Source organism: Citrus sinensis, chromosome 6, assembly GCF_022201045.2.
Source record: "Citrus sinensis cultivar Valencia sweet orange chromosome 6, DVS_A1.0, whole genome shotgun sequence".
In the NCBI taxonomy this organism is placed as follows: Eukaryota; Viridiplantae; Streptophyta; class Magnoliopsida; order Sapindales; family Rutaceae; genus Citrus; species Citrus sinensis.
In genome coordinates this window covers 3,331,737-3,350,208 of record NC_068561.1, presented here as the reverse complement: position 1 = coordinate 3,350,208, position 18,472 = coordinate 3,331,737, and the positions used below count along the sequence as shown (strand labels likewise).

The 18,472-nt window shown below is 35.1% G+C and overlaps 1 protein-coding gene across 1 annotated transcript; it reads left to right on the top strand.

Moving 5' to 3' along the window:
* Positions 1 to 523: 523 nt before the first annotated feature.
* Positions 524 to 1,495, top strand: LOC102609489 (norbelladine synthase). The gene is made up of 2 exons (XM_006480398.4): positions 524 to 803; positions 878 to 1,495. The coding sequence occupies exons 1-2, from the start codon at positions 623 to 625 to the stop codon at positions 1,162 to 1,164; spliced, it is 468 nt and encodes a 155-aa protein (XP_006480461.1). The 5' UTR covers positions 524 to 622; the 3' UTR covers positions 1,165 to 1,495.
* The last annotated feature ends 16,977 nt before the right edge of the window (positions 1,496 to 18,472 follow it).

Sequence of the window (18,472 nt, the reverse complement as noted above, 5' to 3'; positions counted from 1 at the left end):
AAAATTATAACAAGAAGATTACATTTACTAGCCAGTAATAAATAATTTGACATTGAATAAAATTTCATTACAATTGTGCCAACCAATGCCTTAATGATTTCTAATTATAATAAGATTTTTAATTCTTTAAACATTAATAGTTTATAGATATAGATATACATATGTACATCTTGCTCATCTCCTCATTTATGTAGTAAGCTACAAAACCTGCCTCCAAGCTCTAACCTTAACCACAGGTGTCTTCTTCAATAAAAAAGCAAGTGATCCTCTGCATATCCATATTATCTCGATTCTCAACCATTCCCATAACAATCCTCTGCCACGTGTTACATGCATGAAAATTAATCACATGCTATGATTGTATTATTATCATTCTCCATCAAAACTGCCGCCGCCACTTGTTTTAACGAGAACGTCTCACACCCGTTCGATCAGCTCCAAAAACATCAGCAGTTGGGAGTTGTAATTAGTAAGACCATCACAGGAATCATAGGTGGCTTCGACTAAGTCTCACCTTACCTCATTTGATGCTTGCTGGATGCTTTTGGTGTACTTGTCTTGACATTTGTTGAAAGTACAAATAAAACTTAATAGGTTTGCAAAATAAGGAGAGAAAAATAAAATGAAAGGGCAACTTTCCCATGAGTTGGAGGTAAATGTGCCAGCCGGCCAAGCTTGGGAACTCTATGGCACAATCAAATTGGTAAAGCTTGTTGAAAAAGAGTATGATACCGTTGAAGAAATTGAAGTTGTTGAGGGGGATGGAGGTGTTGGCACCATTCTTCACATCAAATTTAAACCAGGTACGTACTGTCTTTTAAATAGCACACTCTCAAGGTGATGAGTTTCATGGCTTTTGTGTTTTTGATTGAGCTAGGCACACCGGGTTTTGCTGGTTACAAAGAGAAGTTCATTGAGATCGATAACAAGAAACGAGTGAGAGTAACAGATGTTGTGGAAGGAGGGTATCTCGATGTGGGATTTACTCTATTTAGAGTGATATTTGAGATCATAGAGAAAGGGAGTGATTCCTGCATCATCAAATCAACAATCGAGTATGAACTCAGAGAAGAAGCTGCTGCTAATGCTTCCTTTGTGAGTATCGATACAGTGGCGAAGATTGCAGAAATCTCCAAGAATTATCTCCTCAACAACAGGGATTAAGCTCAAGACTGTAAATCACCCATCTTCAATTATCCGCTCTCAGCAGCAACAAAGGCGATAACATCTCAAGTATGGAATTGTAATGTTTTTCAGCTAAACTTTCAGTAAGATCCAGTGTTTTACAGGAACAACGATTGTCACATATCAAGATCAATCTGATTTTATGTTGGGCAATTTCTTGATGACAACTAAGTGATTGATGTTTCAGTCATTTTTTTTTTTTTTGTTTGGAGAAGGTTTCACAGTCATATTAATATCATGTACTTCTGCTAAACTTTCTGTAAGATCTAGTGTTTTTACAAGAAAAAGAGTCGTCGCATTTCAAGATCAATCTGATTTTATATTGGGGCAATTTCTTGAGGACAACTAAGTGATTGATGCTTCTGCCACATAAATTTTATGACAGTCACTAATAAGTATTTTGTTCAGTGGGAGAGTTCTTACATTTAAAATAGTGAGTGTAAGAGTTTGAGTCTTCATAAAAATATTATGTAGATTAGTTTCAATTCTTCTTCAATTATCAAATAATTGAGTGGATACAGTCTCTCTCTCACAAAATGTGGATGGAGTGGACACCCCTCGAATATTAGAGAAGGTTTAAAGGACTCTACCTACCGAATATTAGAAAAGGTTTAAAGAATTTAAACAACGCTTCAAAAGATCAATGTACATGTCATGAAGAGGTCCTAGTTATATAATATGTTTGTAATTATCAATTGTAATATCTAATATAATATTAGTAATAGTCTTCTATAATAATATTAAAAAAAAACTTTATGACAGTCAATATGCAATATGTTTCAAAAATACTAAATCAAGAGAATCAACCCAATCAACTCTACATGTACAAATTTGTAACATACAATTTGCTCATCTTCTTTGCAACCATGTTTTATCATTAATTGTCTTATATTTCATATTGTTTCAAAAATATTTTTGCCTGTGTGGTATAAATTTTACTGCTGTTTGTTCAAATTGTGTAGATTAAAAAAATTTACTTTTAAAAACATAATAATAAGAAACACAAATGAATCCACATGTTAATGTTTGCATTCTAGCCCAATCAAGTCAATTGATAGGACTAATTCACTTTTGTCACTTTAGCTAGTTTTTTTAACATATTTGCAAGAGTTTGGCCGATCAATATAAAATTGTTTTATCAGTAGAGATTGCTTTAAGGATACATACACGTATGTGCAAAATAACTTAGTAAATAAAACAAGACAATTATGACAATAATAAATCAGTTTAGTGTGACATCATATCATTAAATGAATAGCGAATCCTTTCTCTCTTTGACGTAATACTCTGACTGTACATTAAAACAAACACTGTCCTATTTTTGAGAAAAAACTTACGTTAAACTGTTTAATTAAATTTTGACAAATGTGACAGAGGGATGGGACTGTCCAATTAAATTTAAATTTCAAATGGGCAGTCCCACCATCATTGTCTCTTATGTTTGTCAAATTTAAATTTGAAAATCAGAAAATTTCACCACATCTATAAGATGATGTTGTAGGATTGTTCACCTAAATTTTATTCTCATGGCCTCCTTTAATAGAAAAAGTCTTGGATGTTCCTAATAAATGATAGATTCAGAATTTTATTTCAATGGAAGTCACAGTGATTAAAGCATAACTAATTATGACATAAAATCAGGGTTGTAAAAATATTTACAACATTACAAATATAAAAGTAAAAAGTTCTATATATATATATATATATATATACACTTTTTATTTTTACTTTTTTGATACATAACACTTTTTAATTTTTTTCAATGAAGACATTAGCAATATATCTATCTGCCCCATATATATATATATGCACTGTTAAATTTATTAAATGAAGACTTTTATAGGAAAAAAATTTCCCACTGTCACCTCTTTTATTGACTATAGCCATTTGCATGCTGTAAAAATTTTGTCTATCAGGCTGAAAACCCCTCATTTGACAGGTGAAGAATTGTCTTACTCAGCGGTTAGTACATTAAAAATTGCTAAAGTTCATTTAATTGATACCATCACTTGTATAATTAATCAGCCAAGTGACTCTTCCTCTGAATGTAAGATTAGATATCCATGAAAATTCAAAAGGATTCTTAGTAAATCATACTTTGGCCGTTCGATCAAAATTTGATGTCATTTATGCAACACAAAACTTATCTTAATTGAGGACAAGAACCTTCTCAATAATCATATGGACTCATCTAATCTTTGAAGGATCTTTTCATACATGAGCATGTGTGACACAAAATATAGTCAAGATAAAAAAAAATTTAGATGAATGATTGGAGATTAAAAGAAAATGGGGTGAAAATAGAGAAGAAACCACCAGAACTTAAGCTAGGAAATTCTACAAAACGGAGAGAGCTGAGGTTAGAAGTGGAGCTGGTAGTGGCTAGCAACCACTCTTCAATGCTCAAGTAAGGTTTTGGGTGATGAGAAGATGGTCTCAAGGTCCAAAGAACCCTAAAGCTCTTAAAAATCATAGTTGGTTTCCTTAGTAAGAAGAACATGAATCTAATTTTTTGTATATTTAAGAAGTTACCCTTTCTTGGAGACACCCTGAGCTTTTGTGTGAGCGTGCCTGAGGGTCTTTTTGGTAATTTTGGATACATGACATTTAATCAATAACAAACTTCCCTCAAGTAAGGTTATTTTATTAATTAGACTTGTGGTTCCCTGATGGTGACATCTATAAGCTTGGGAAGTAACGAAACCTCCAGCCACTTTTTTGCCCCTATAGTTGGGACGTGGCAACCTCTTTACCTTGTGGTCTTGCTACTTTCGAAGGTGTTGTAGACTAAAAGTATGGTCATCTGTAACCTAATAAATCATCACAAAAAATATCAAATTCATCACTGAAAATAATTTACAGCAAAAAAATTATGGTCGCAAGTTGGTCACATTACATCCATCGATGAAGAGTATCTGCGACCACTTTTAGTGACAAACAAAAATTGTCACAAAATATAATTTCATTTTGTCTCGGTTACTTTTTTGCCATTAATTATTTCATCGCATATTAACAATATTTGTGACTATACTAAAACTAATCACCAAAAATATTTTTTTAAATATAATATTATTTTTTTATTATAATTTTATAAAATTTTAAATTTTAATTTTTTGTTAATTTTTTCTTTAATAATTCAAACAATTATAACAAACTTAAGGAAAGTTGAAGAATTAAATTTTAAAAAAATTATCAATAAAAAATTTAAAAAATCTAGCAAATGAAATTATATTATTTAGAACTATTACAAAAAATTGTAACATTTGGAACAATTACATAATGATCTTCAAATAACAATGTAATATTTGGAATAATTACATTTATTCATAAATTTCTTGATTTTCTTCACTTCTTTCTATACGATCTTCAATATTTAATTCCTACCAAAAATACAAAAAACAAAACATAAAGGTTAGTTAACTTTTGCACGTGATAATTAAATAAAATTATATAACAAAAAAATAAAATAGTTAAAAATAAGCTAAGAAGATAGAGAGAGAACAAGAGAATGAGAATTATAAGAGTGAGAGAATTTAGAGATAAAAAAGAAAGAGAGAAGAATAACACAAATATACATAACAAGTCTTTTGCGACCATATTTAAATTTGGTTGAAAAAGGTTATTCAAATTGAGTTTAACTATGTAAGCCAGTTAAATTTCGGCCAAATGTTTTAGTGGTCGCTAAAAGTATAGAATTTGTGACGGAATTGTGTTTAGTTGCAAATAAATTAAAAGTAAACATATTTGGCAAATGTTTTTGCAACGAATATTGTGTTTGGCTGCAAAAAGTGATCTTTTGTGATGAATTTAATTTTGGCCATAAACAAACATTGCCTTTAGCGTCGAGATCACCTATAGTCTTAGAAAGTGATGTTTAGTAGGGGTGGGCAAAGCCGGGTTCGGGTCAACCCAATCGGGTTTTGGGTTGTTCGAGTTGGACAAAAATCAATCCGAATGAAATCAGAATTGTTGACCCGACTCAATCTGATCTGAATATATTCGGATCGGATTGAGTCGGGTCAACAATTCGGGTTAGATTCGGGTAGGATCGAGTTCAGATTTAAAACAGGTCAGATTGAGTTCGAGTCTAATCGGGTTAATTCGAGCGGTTGAAATTGGGTTAAATCGGATCGGGTCAAATCCAGTTAATGCAATTTTGAGCTCTTTTTTTTTCCTATTTTTGCAGTTTTTAGGGTGGTTTTAAGATATTTTTCTTAATTGTAGTCATTTTTACTAATTTTCAACCAAAAAAAAAGCTATGAAATCAAATGAATAAAGTTAAAATGATAGAATAGGATTATTTGCCTATTGCCTTGGAGGGTAGGACTCGGATTATTATTTGCTCAACCAACAAAGTCCAAACTTAATAAAAGTTAAAATTAATACAAAGTTACAAAGTCTAAAGTTAATAGGCTATTAGTGTACATTCAAAGCACAATTTCCAAATACCAGTCTTTGAAAGTTTGAAACACAAACTCACAAAGTCACAAAATTTAAACATAATTAAATTGTTTGGAAACAAAAATCACAAAGTTCAAACATAAAAACTAAATAAGCTTCCTTGGTTCACCGTTCCACACAAGCACTTCAACAAGTTCTAAATTCAAATTCTTGTACTCCAAGTTCAAGTGCCGATTGCCTAGAGAAGGATTGAAGAAATGTATAATAACTATTTTCTGTAAGCCACGTTGCAAATCAATAAACTCAATTTGTATAAAAAAATTGAGCAAATAAACCAAATTCATATCTTTGCACATCAAACACAAACACAAATAAATAAATCCAATTCATATCTTTAATTGAGTTAAATGGGAGTTACAATCTTTCTTATTTCTATTACATCATTATAAATTTATAATTACAAATAAATATAATGTGTTTAGCAAATTTTTCAATACACACACACACAAACACTTGATTATATATATATATATATATATATATAATAAAGTCAATCATACTTATTTTATGGCATTCATTACCAAATCAAGTTAATAATAATACTAGACAATAATACGATTCTATCAACTTCAACTTGTCTAACTAAAACAATTACAAATTTATAATTTTACAAACTATAACAACTATAATTATAGTTTAAATTAAAACCTAATAGTATACTATCAATTTATGAATCTTTCAAACATCCATAACACCAATGTCAGTACTCACCACTTCCACTATCAAATCTTGCGATCTTATAAACTCTATAAAATCCAAAAAACAATTAGTAAGTAACTCAAGTACATGACTACATGTAGCTGTTATATATAAAGTTATAATGCCTTTTAAATATATTATGTATATAATGTACGATAAAAAATTAAAAATATTACCTTCTTGTAATTCCATATGAAATAGTTGCTCCTTAATGTCTTCTTGGAGGTTGTAGATGGGATTGGCAAAACGTTTAGATTGCAGCCAATTTTTAGTGCATATCAATGCCTTAACCATAGTCGGGGTTAAAGAACTCCTATACTCATCAATAATACGACGCCCGGTGCTAAAGGTAGACTCATATGCCACTGTGGAAATAGGAACATCAAGGACATCCCTTGCAATTTTCTCCGAAATTTGATACTTCGATCCATTCTGGAAAGATAAAGTTTAAGAATCCTGAGATCTTCAATTGGGTCATTCAAGTACCTTTCCACCTCAGATGCTACTCTTCTGCTCTCATTCTGGAAAGAAACCTTCTTGGAATATCCAAGGAAAGGGTGAGCAACTCGAAAAGTGTCATCACCTTCACTATCATCAACATCCACCAAACTAGCCTCAGTTGTAAAACGTTGAGAAGAACTTGTACTTCCATAGCTGCCACTAAGACCACTCTCACTATACATTGATGGTCTGGAACTAGAGGAGAATGCACTATATGCACCATAAAACTCATTCAACGAGTCTTTCACTTCTTTGGTCATTTCTTTAACCATCGAACTATTATTGCCAAAAATGATCTTAAAAATATGTTTAGCAAAATCCATTTTTCGCTCGTGGGCAATAATCAACATTTTGTTTATCTTCCCTGTGGACTCTCAATACTTATCAAAATTTTCCCTCATATTATAAGTCATAGAGGACACCCAAGGATCTATACTTTTTTGTAATGCAGTCAATGAACTCTCAATTAAGCTAATAGTATCATAACAAAGATTCAAAGTCACACTCAAAGAGGCAGAAAATAACAATGTGGCATCATAAAATACCTTCAAAAACTTCACAATTCGTTCATCACTCTCCCAGTCCTCCGCTCTAATCGGGCCTGCCTTTTTAATATTATTTTATTTCTCAACAAAGTATTCCTTATAAGGTCTATCCACTTCTGCCATTCTATCAAATGCCGCTTGAAATTTCAGTGCAGTCATCAACATTAAATAAGTGGAATTCCACCTAGTAGAACAATCCAAAACAACAATTCCCTATGGACCATTAACCTATTCAACATATTGTTTAAATGTCTGTAACCTCGTGGTAGAGGATCTCATGTACTTCACAGCATTCTGAATAGCTGCAACACTAGTAGACAACTCACTAAATCCTAAAATAACAATTAAATTCATAATATGTGTTTTGAGTGCTAGAAAGTGTATATTTATAAAGAAGAAAATCATCATTTTACACTCAAAGTCTCACTAACATCCATACTTTTATGTATTTAAGTCCCTTGTGATTTAATTATGTGTGTTTTATTATAATTAAGTATTTTATGTATTTTCGGGGGCATCATAGTCATTTGACAAGGAACGAGAAATCAAACAGCAAAACAGATAATAATTTTGAACTCAGGACAGTTGAAAACATTAGGAGGAGCATAAAAGGGTAAACGACATTGTTCACCTATACGATATTGTTTACGGTACTGTTCATGACAATGTTCACATATACGAACTGATGACGTGGCACTTATCGATGATGTGGCAGCATTCGATTGGACGAATGATGTGGCATTGATTGCTTATGTGGCATTGACTGATGAGTTAGCGTTGACCGATGATGTGTCACGATCTTATTGCACTAAAATGATTATGTGGAGTTGATTGCTGATGTGACAGTATGTTACTGGACCGCAAAAATGTGTGTATGGTACATGCATATACATGGAATAATGATGTGTTCTATCCAATCAAAACTTGCTATGTAGTGCAATCCTGAACGTTCAAATTATTGTAATCTGATGGCCATGATTTACTCATTGTATCTATAAATAGGGGGCTCCCCCCTAATTTGACACCCCTGAATTCATTTTTTAGCTCCATTTTCTGTAATTCCTTATCCATCTTGTATTTTCTACATATTTTAATAAATTCTCATTTTACCCCTAGTTCAATTATAAGTAATTAATTTTCTTTTAAGGTTGGGTTGAAGGTGAAGTCTCAACATGTTCCATGGACTTAATTTGATAAATTTACTTTCTCTTCCCCTCTGATTTTATGGATATTTTGACTTTTCATCGACAGATAATAATAACCTTGTATAGTGCAAGATTATTACTATTTAGCACGATAAGCCCTTAGCACCATATTGATTAGAGTGAGGTTCATGAGGAGTGGAAACCCCCCTCATGATTTAATTGACATTAATAAGGAATATTAAGCCCATGGTGTTTGTTGATGTAAATCCAAGACTCAAGCGCTTTATTTCAATAGATTTTACTTTAATTTATTCCCGCCATTCTAATTTAGATTTTAGGATAAGTCTAAATCACTTTCATCACAAATCCAACTACCCACTTAGAAAATTAACTCTACACGCAATTACAATTAACCTCTTCGTGGGATCGACACTCGTCACTATTGATCTATTCTACAATAAATCTGTGCACTTGTGAGTTTAATAAAATTTACACAACAACATGCACAACAACTTACATGCATATGTTGTCCCGCCAACACCAGTGCATCATCATTCTTTCAAGTAAGCAACCGCATAGTGACATAACCAATGGCAATATCATTTGTAGTGGCATTATCAGTAGTTGTTGCAAATAACCTCTCTATCCCCCAGTCCTGTAAGCAAGCCACAATCGTTTTGCCGATCGATTTCCCTCTATGATATTCAATTACACTAAAACTAATAATCCCCCTATTCATGATTGTGTAATCTTAATGAAGCAACGGAGAAGAATTCGCTCAAGTCCATCATATGACTGACAGGAACAATAAAAAAATAATAATAATAACGAACACAGACAAATTGACGACGACACTCCTTCAATACATTCCGTACATCATCTTTTTCTTTTTGCTGGAATCATTTGGTTGTTGATGGTATTGCCATACAGTCGCCCACTCTTCTACCACGGATGACCAAACTTCTAATTCCAATCTAGCTATTTCTGATAGCCATACTGAGACTGACACAGAATCTTCAGTATCCACTAGTGATTCTGAAAAGTCCTATGCTGATATCACCAGAATCTTAATGGTCCAACCTGATCCACCTCCTCAAGGCCAAACCTCTCATACAGAACCATATGTTGATATTCCCTCCGAAGTTGAGGAAGAAATGTTTGAATCTTCAGCCACAAATCAACCTCCTCCAGCTCAAACCCAGACCGGTTCCACCAGTCAAAAATCATCGAATGGTCCCTGGTTCACATTTGATGATCTTCCATCTCATAAATGACGTGATCGCCTTAATGAAATGTCTGCCTGGATTGACCTCCAAATGCTACGTCCAGGAGCCACAACTCAATCAGTCCTTAGAGAATTTGCTACTCGTTTTACAGGTGCTCTAAGAGATTGGTTTGATTCTTTGGGCCGATACCGCCAATTACAGTTTGTTGATCTACCAGAAGTCTCAAGTGCTTTTACTGTTCTCCATGATCAATTCCTTGGAGACCCCTCTGCAGTCTTTGAAGCTGTACGACGAGACTATCTCAACATGAAATGCTGTTCCCTTAATGTTAAGGATCTTGATTTCCATTACAAGCGGATGTCCCTGCTGTTCTATAAGCTTAATGGATTCAATGAGCCAACATTAAAGCATGTCTTTCTGGCCTCCCTACCAGATGAACTCCAACCAGACATACAAAGACAATTCACCGCATCCAATCTTGTTCTTGACAACATCTCTCTCGGTAAAATCTTTCAGCTTGCCAAAACTTGTCTTGATAAACTTTGTGAGCAGAAGCAGTTTTTCAAAGAACTGTTGAAAGATAAAGAACCATTCCGGAGAGCTTGCAAAAAGCCTTATTTGCAGATCAAATGCAAAAAGAAGAAAGATTGTGATTGCAGTCCTAAAAAGAAAAGGCATTTTAAGAAATTCAGAAATCCAAAATTTTCATCCAGACCTCGTTGATCCAGAAAGCCTTACAGATTTTTCATAAAGAAGTCATCCTCTTCCAGAGATTTCAAAAGGCAAAAATCAAGCAGATGTTTTATCTGCAAAAGAAAAGGTCATTATGCCAAGGATTGTCCCAACAAGCGAGAAAAATCTATCCGGTTAGTTGAGCATCTCCAAGTCACTACAGATTATTCTCCAGAAATGGATGAACTGGAATTCTATTTCTCTGAGCAAGATGAACCCAATGATGAAACTGTGTTCGCCCTCCAAAATTCCTCTGATGACTCAGACAGTGATCAGTCCCAAGTCATTTTCCATCAACAGTTACTGTCCCTTGACACTACTGTCCCTATACCTTCCATCAAACTCCAGATTTTACCCACAAAATTCCAAAGGCTCATTCCAGCAATTGGTCTCATCGACACTGGTGCCCAGCGCAGTATGTTAAACCCACATATTCTTCCATCACAGTACTGGACTGAGTCTGAAGAAAATTTCAAAGCTGTCAATGGCAAACTCTTCACCACCTCTTTGATTACCAAAAAATCCATTGGTATTCAAATTTTCCCCAATTGTGTCATTTGGACCAAAGTTATCGGTTCAACCCTTCCTAATAAGGATATCTTGTTAGGTTTTGACATCCTTCACCAGATCAAACACCTTCATATCATTCCCACTGGAATCCGAGTCAAGTCCATGTTCAAACCATTTACAAACCTTCTGAAGCTCTACAATCTGTCTGAAACTCCTCCGTCCTACCAGGATATTTCAACCAAACTTTTGAGTTTCTGTCCAGAGTCCCATATTGAGTTCACCCATCCAACTCTATTGTGGAAAAATGAGTCTTTCTTCATTAAGTTACCGTTCAAACTAAATGAAGATATTAACCCAACCAAAGCTACCCATCCAGGAATGAGTCCTTCTGGCTTACTCCTAGCCCAACAGGAATGTTCCCAATTGTTAGCTCAAGGCCTTATCGAACCCACAAATTCTCAATGGGCTTGCCAAGCCTTTTATGTTGAAAAATATTCTGAGATTGTTCGAGGAAAGAAACGCCTCGTCATTGACTACCAGCCATTAAACATGTTTTTGCAAGATGACAAGTTTCCTTTACCCCGTCGACAAAGCATGTTTACTTTTCTCAAAAAAGCTCAGATTCGATTTAAAATCTGGTTTCTGGCAATTAGGCATTGAACCCTCTGAACGGTACAAAACTGCTTTTTGTATCCCAAATGCCCATTTTCAGTGGACAGTCCTTCCTTTCGGCCTCAAAACAGCCCCATCCATTTTTCAAAAATCCATAGTCAAAATCTTTCAGCCAATTCTGCATCATGCATTGATTTACATTGATGATATCTTGCTTTTTTCAGGATCACATGATGAACATCGCCAGCTGTTAACTCAGTTCTATGATATTGTCCAAAGTCATGGAATCATGTTATTGGCAAAAAAAAGCACCATTGCTACAGACAATATTGAATTTCTTGGTATGGTCATAAAAGATGGCCATTATCAGCCCGGAAAACATATTGCCCAAGAGTTGCTTCACTTTCCAGATCAGCAACTTTCCAAAAAGCAAGTTCAACAGTTTCTCGGCATCATCAATTACATCAGAGACTTTATCTCACATGTGAACCACTACACTCATCACCTCTCGACTTTATTGAAAAAAAAGCCCCTAGAGTGGAATACTGACCACACAACTGCTGTCACCACTCTCAAGCAGATTGCGCAAAATCCGCCTCCTTTAAAGTTGATTACTGATGGAAAGCGTATATTGCAGATAGATGCAAGTGATGACTCATGGGGTGCCATCCTCCTTGAAGACATCAATAGAAAAGAACACTTTATCGCTTACGCTAGTGGACAATTTTCTGACACACAAAAGCATTATCATAGCGTGTTCAAAGAAATTTTAGCGGTAAAGAATGACATCAAAAAGTTTGAGTATCATTTGATTGGACACCATTTTCTCATCCGTATGGACAGTTCAGCCTTCCCCAATATTCTCAATTTCAAAGGTAAAATTGTTCCCGAAAAAATGTTACTCAGATTAAAAGATTGGTTTGCTAAATATGACTTTTCGGTCAAGCATATAAAGGGATCCCAGAACCTCATCCCTGATATGCTCTCCAGACTTTCAAAATCAGAGAAACCTCTAACCCTGTTTTCCACTACATATCACTTTCCGATCATCTCCATGGCTACATCTCTACCCCCAGAAGCTCTCACAAAGAAAACTTTTCCCTTTAACAAAAACTTCTCCTCTGTCTTTGCCATCCAAGAATTTGCAAAGAAAGCTCTTTTTCGTTTCTTCATGAAAGTCTACCTTGTCACCGAACCCTTTCCCTTTTCCACCTTCCACCCAGAAAATCTGTTCCTTACAGGTCTAACCCTTGATCCATCCAGAGAAACCACTGAAGATGTGTTATGGTACATCTGGTGCCTAACAGTCCTTTATGCAACCAAGTTAGTCCTACCAATTACTCCCACTTTGGAACACCTCCTTGACCCAGACAAAGCCACCTCTCTTACCTGGACATTACTTGAATGGTTCTCCCCAATACCATGGTGGAGAAAGAAGCTCCAGCAACTATCAGAGATTTACAATCTTGAACGAATGCCTGCCTCAGAAGCACAAATGTTCACCTCAGTCTTTATCATTCACAGGCCATACTTCCAACATCCAAATACAAAACTCTTTTGGACTCAAGACCAGGTATATGAATGGTTTACTGCACTACATCTCGCTGTCATTGAAAATGAAATCCAATCCACCTTACACAACTACCTTTGTCAGTTAAACCACCAAACTCTGCCACACAAAGACATCTTCCACACCTCCTTAGGACCTCAACATGACCTCATCATGATTCCTACTCCATCCGCCATATCCAAACCAAAGTCCACAGGTATCATTACCAAGGAAGAAAAACTAGACTACACTGACTTTCTGTTCCAGGATTCCAAAGACCCATGGGATGCATTTCTCCCTCTAAGTCAACACCTCCACCAGTTTCCCCAACCGACAATGGATGAACTCGGACCCTCTCAACCAGGACCCTCCTTCCAACCAGCACCACCAACCCAACCTACCAAAGTTGACAAAGCCACCCAAACTTCCCTTCAGTATACTCCAAAGTGTACTCCCAGAGACTATAATTGCCCTCGTCCACCATGTCGTGGTCCCTCCTGTAAGCATCCAAAGTTCTCCAAAACCTTTTCTCCAAAGCATACGGACCCAGATGCAACGGACAGCTCATCCGACGATGACTACCTGAATCTCTCCTCTCCATAAAGTAGTTTGTCTTGTTGTAATAATTGTATTTTACTTTATGATTTTGTCTTGTATAATTATTGCACTTTGCTTTTGCTTTTGCTTTTGCTTTTGTCAAAGTCATGCTTTAATTATTAAAGCACTTTGTCTCTTTGTCATAATTAAAGGTGTGTCATGATGTAACTTTTACTTTTACTTTTGTAAAAGATAGGGATCATGTCCTATCTTCCCTGAGATTTCTCCTATATATAGGAATCTCCCCTTTGCTTGTAAGATATAGAAGCTTGTAAGAAATTTAAAGCAAAAAACCTTGTGTTTTCTCAAACCATGAATCTCTAAACTCTCCTCTCTCTCTCTGCAAATGAAGTTCTAAAGAAAGAAAAAGAATAAAGAATTAAATTTGTTCATTTTGAAACCTAAGGAAGTATACTCTGCACTTGCCTTATTGCAAGGATCCTGTGCATCAGAAAACTTTTGATCGTTTTCTTATCTGGTTTGGTACCCTGTTTTAGACTAAAGGAAAGTCTGTTTTGGGTTATATAACCCGAGATGAAAAATGTTTTAGAGTTTTTTCTGATTTCCCATTTGAGTATATTGACGGGAAACCGACGATGTAAATTCCAGAGGTGATCCTGAATAGGCACTAGTCTGGTATTAGATTTCACTACAAGAAAAAATGCACTTTAGTGATATTTGTATTGTGCACTTGTCTTATGATACTTTGTGAAAGAGTATCGGTATGTACATATGTTTGGATCATTTCTCATATTTAACAGATAACTAATACAAATTATTGATGTTATGGTGCCTATAAATTTAATATTGTCATCTGTGACACTAAAGTATCAATAATAAAAAAAAATAACAATTTTTATTTTGTTTTAGTTTTAACTTGAATTCAAGACCTTTAAACCTTAACCTCTTAAGTTATAAAAAAAAAACACTGAGACACTCTTTTCATATTAATAATTATGAAAAATATAATTATATCAAAACAAATACATGGCTAAATCAATCTTTCCCCAAATTTCTTAAACTTATATTTCTAAACCCTCTGCCACTCTTCCTCAGCTCTCTGAAAATTAAAATAAGACAAGCCATAGCCATGTGGAATGAAAATCATTGCTTCAATTTACTATAGCCACCAGCTGAGTTAATTTTAGGAGGCCGCGTAGTCTTCGTGAACGTTGTCAGGAAAGCCCGCTATCGACCCGCTATGAACCCGCCAGAGTTACCGCAAACAGCCACCAAAACACGAGCAAGCCATTAACCTCGATCTGCCATAGTGGTCAATGTTTCGGGCATCACCACTACAGTCATTGGGTCCCAAATGGCCCGGGCTTTAAAACTCGAAAGCTGCCATTTAATTTTTCAGTCATCAACGCTCTTTTTCCCAATTTCATTTCAACGATTATTGATTTCGCTGTGTTAGTTTTAAAAAAAATAGTTTTATTTTGATTATTGACTTAATTTCAGTGAAGAGAATTAGTTTGGCACCTTACAAATAGAATGGGTTCAGAACATCTACGTAGGATGCTTTCAAAGGTAGTTAAATGAAAAAATACGTAGTTTTTACGATATTTTGGTTGGGGAAATTTTGAATGTTGAATTGCTATGCTGTTTCATTTGTACATAGAACTGAAGAATAATAGTTTTCTTTGAGCATTTGTAAACTATAATCAAATCCAGAACCCTGGGCATCCAGTATTTTATTAATAAAACCATTTTGGAGCTAGAAAATGAATTAAGTCATCTTGGAAAGCCTACTAATGCTGCTGACGTAGAAGTAATTGTTCACATTGTCTTGTTGGCTTATTCTTTTTCTATGCTAACCCTCATTTATAGTTAGGCAGAATTGCTAATGTTTGAAGCTTATGACATGCAGGGAAAGCTATATATATACGATCATGAAGATTCGTCATCTTACTGACATATAAAAGGAGCTTTTATAGTAACTACAAATTATTGCAATTTCATTATTTCTTTCCTTTTATCCAAAGTTATTCCCAAAATTATTAAGTTATTTCCCTTTTTAACCTCCCTTACCAATCCGCTCGTCGGCATCCCCTTCCGGGCCGGCAGCGGCCGTCCATGGATGAGCTCGTGGCGGAGATGGCTTCCTTATTTTGTGTGTTATGAAGCAACGGAGAAGAATTCGCTCAAGTCCATCATATGACTGACAGGAACAATAAAAAAATAATAATAATAACGAACACAGACAAATTGACGACGACACTCCTTCAATACATTCCGTACATCATCTTTTTCTTTTTGCTGGAATCATTTGGTTGTTGATGGTATTCCCCCAAAAGTTCATCTTTACATTTGCAAGTTCTGTTTTTTTTTTTTTTTTGTCTAATCCATTTCAGCTTCTGCAACTTTGTACTGGACTTCATTATCAAATTTTGAGGTGTTAACTTCCATTTGCACTAAAAAGAACATAAGTGTATTTCAATACGATAAGCAGGATGTTACAGCTTCCCATGCACAGCTTCAATATGAAGTTGCTCTTCTTACTTAGTACGAGGCTAAAGAAATGCTTCCTCATGGTACATGATAGGTCCCAGTCAAGAGCAAGCTATAATGATTTAAGGAAATTAAATTTGTTCTACTTTTGGTGAGAACAACCAAGATAAATATGTTTGATAATTTGCTGAATAATTTTATTAACAGCGGAAGACTTATTTATAGAAGACAACTCTACATTTCTAGACCAACAATCTCGGCCAGAATTAATAAAAACAAACAAACAATATTTATTTAACAACTCAAATTAAAACCAAGTCAAACGTAATCACTTCGATTCAATACTCCACCACATTAGCAACGATCACTTTGACTTGGGAATTATTCCGCTATTGTTGCAACACACAAGCACACCCATTTTGTATGTGTGTCCCAAACCCATGCATGACTTGCATGGCACTCAAACGTCCATGCATGGCTCGCATGACACTCAAACGTCCATGCATGGCTCGCATGACACTCAAACGTTGTCCCCAAACTTGTTGGTGGGTCTTGGAGCTCTTGTTGAACGTCTGGGCTTATCAATTCCCTCTTCTGGAAGAGGTCCCTTGTCCTCAAGTGGCAGAGAAGGAAAATTATGTCTGATCAATGTAGCATTTTCCCATGTTGCCTCTTCAGGTGGTAATTTGTTCCAACGAACTAGGCACGACTGTTTGTGATTGTTATTTCATTTGAGTTACCAATGGGCACGACACATCCTTGTGGTCAAGATTACCCGGTATCTTAGTGGGAGCAATTATGAGTATTGGAGTTATGGATTAACAATATAGAATTTGTACAACACATCTCTTGATAGGTTTTCGTTACTTGATCATAGAATTCTCTGGCCAGAGTGTGTCAACATATTTAGTATGTTGAAAATGATCATTAGAGAAAACCAGTAAGGATCAAGGAATAAGATGTTATTAAATTGATTGGACAGTTGAGATATCAATTTAATTAACGATGTGGTACAAAGGATTGTGCAGTAAAGAAATCAATGTGGCTTGGGACGAATTATTATTCGAGCATACAATTATGGAAGTCAGTTCCAATCTTCTAGTGGAGTAGATTTGGAATTAAATAATTGGGCTAGTTTAATTACAGGCCTAATTATTGTAGCCACTATTGTATGTTCCCAAATGATCCCCGGATTAGCTCATTTAATTGACTGCACCACTACTGGACTAATAAGTAAGATAACTAGCTATTTGGGTCAAAAGCCTAAATATATCATTTAGTGGGAGGCTCTATTTAATTAGCTTTTGTGCAAGGGGCCTTATGTTATTTTACAAGGTGGGTCCCTTATTGAAAAAGCAAATAACGTGGGTTTTGTTTTTTGAATTATTTGGAGACTAGGGTTTTCACTAAAGGGTGATATAAAAGGCTTATTTTCTCTAAAGAAAATAGGTGAAGCCACTTTATACAGATCAGAGAATAAGATTTTTCTCTCCATTATTGAGAGAAAAATTTTCTCGTGCTAGTTGCTTTGGTAGTGATAAAGGCGCCCACACGTCAAGTGCAGATCGAACCTGAGTCATAACCTGGAAGATCATTGGTGACAGTTCGTGATCTAACAAGCGTGGTGGTGACGGATCGTGATCTAACAAGAGTGGTGGTGGCGGATCGTGATCTAACAAGAGTGGTGGTGGCGGATCGTGATCTAGGAGCCTAAATCACTTCAGCGGAAAAAGCCAACTCGGATTTTCAAGGTACGATTTCTAGAATACGAATTCTTATATATTATATGAGAGCGATCTTCAAAAGGTTTTATAAAAATTTAAAAACCTGATTTTTCCTCAACAATTGGTATCAGAGCCTCCTCATATTAATATATAAGAATTTCGTATGAAATTAATCTTGAAATTTATGTATTAGAGTGGCACAATTTATTCAGATATATATTATTTGTTTAATATATGAATAAAGCATGTTTTGGTTTGTCTTAATTCATGGTTAGATTTTTCTTTGTATTTTTTCTTTGGATCTGTAACAAGAGGGGTGATTTTTTATCACCATGTTTCCCTATTGATTTATTTTACAGTTAAAGAATTTTTGTAAGCCAAAATTTGGCCTAGGAAATTTGTAACTTAATCTCTGATGTCAGATCAGAGGAAACGGAGGCCGGAAATTTCAGAAGCATGCTGCCAGCAGCCACGAGCAACAGCAGCGCGCGTGGCTCGCGTGGGCAGCAACGCATGCTGCACGCCCAGCAGTTGC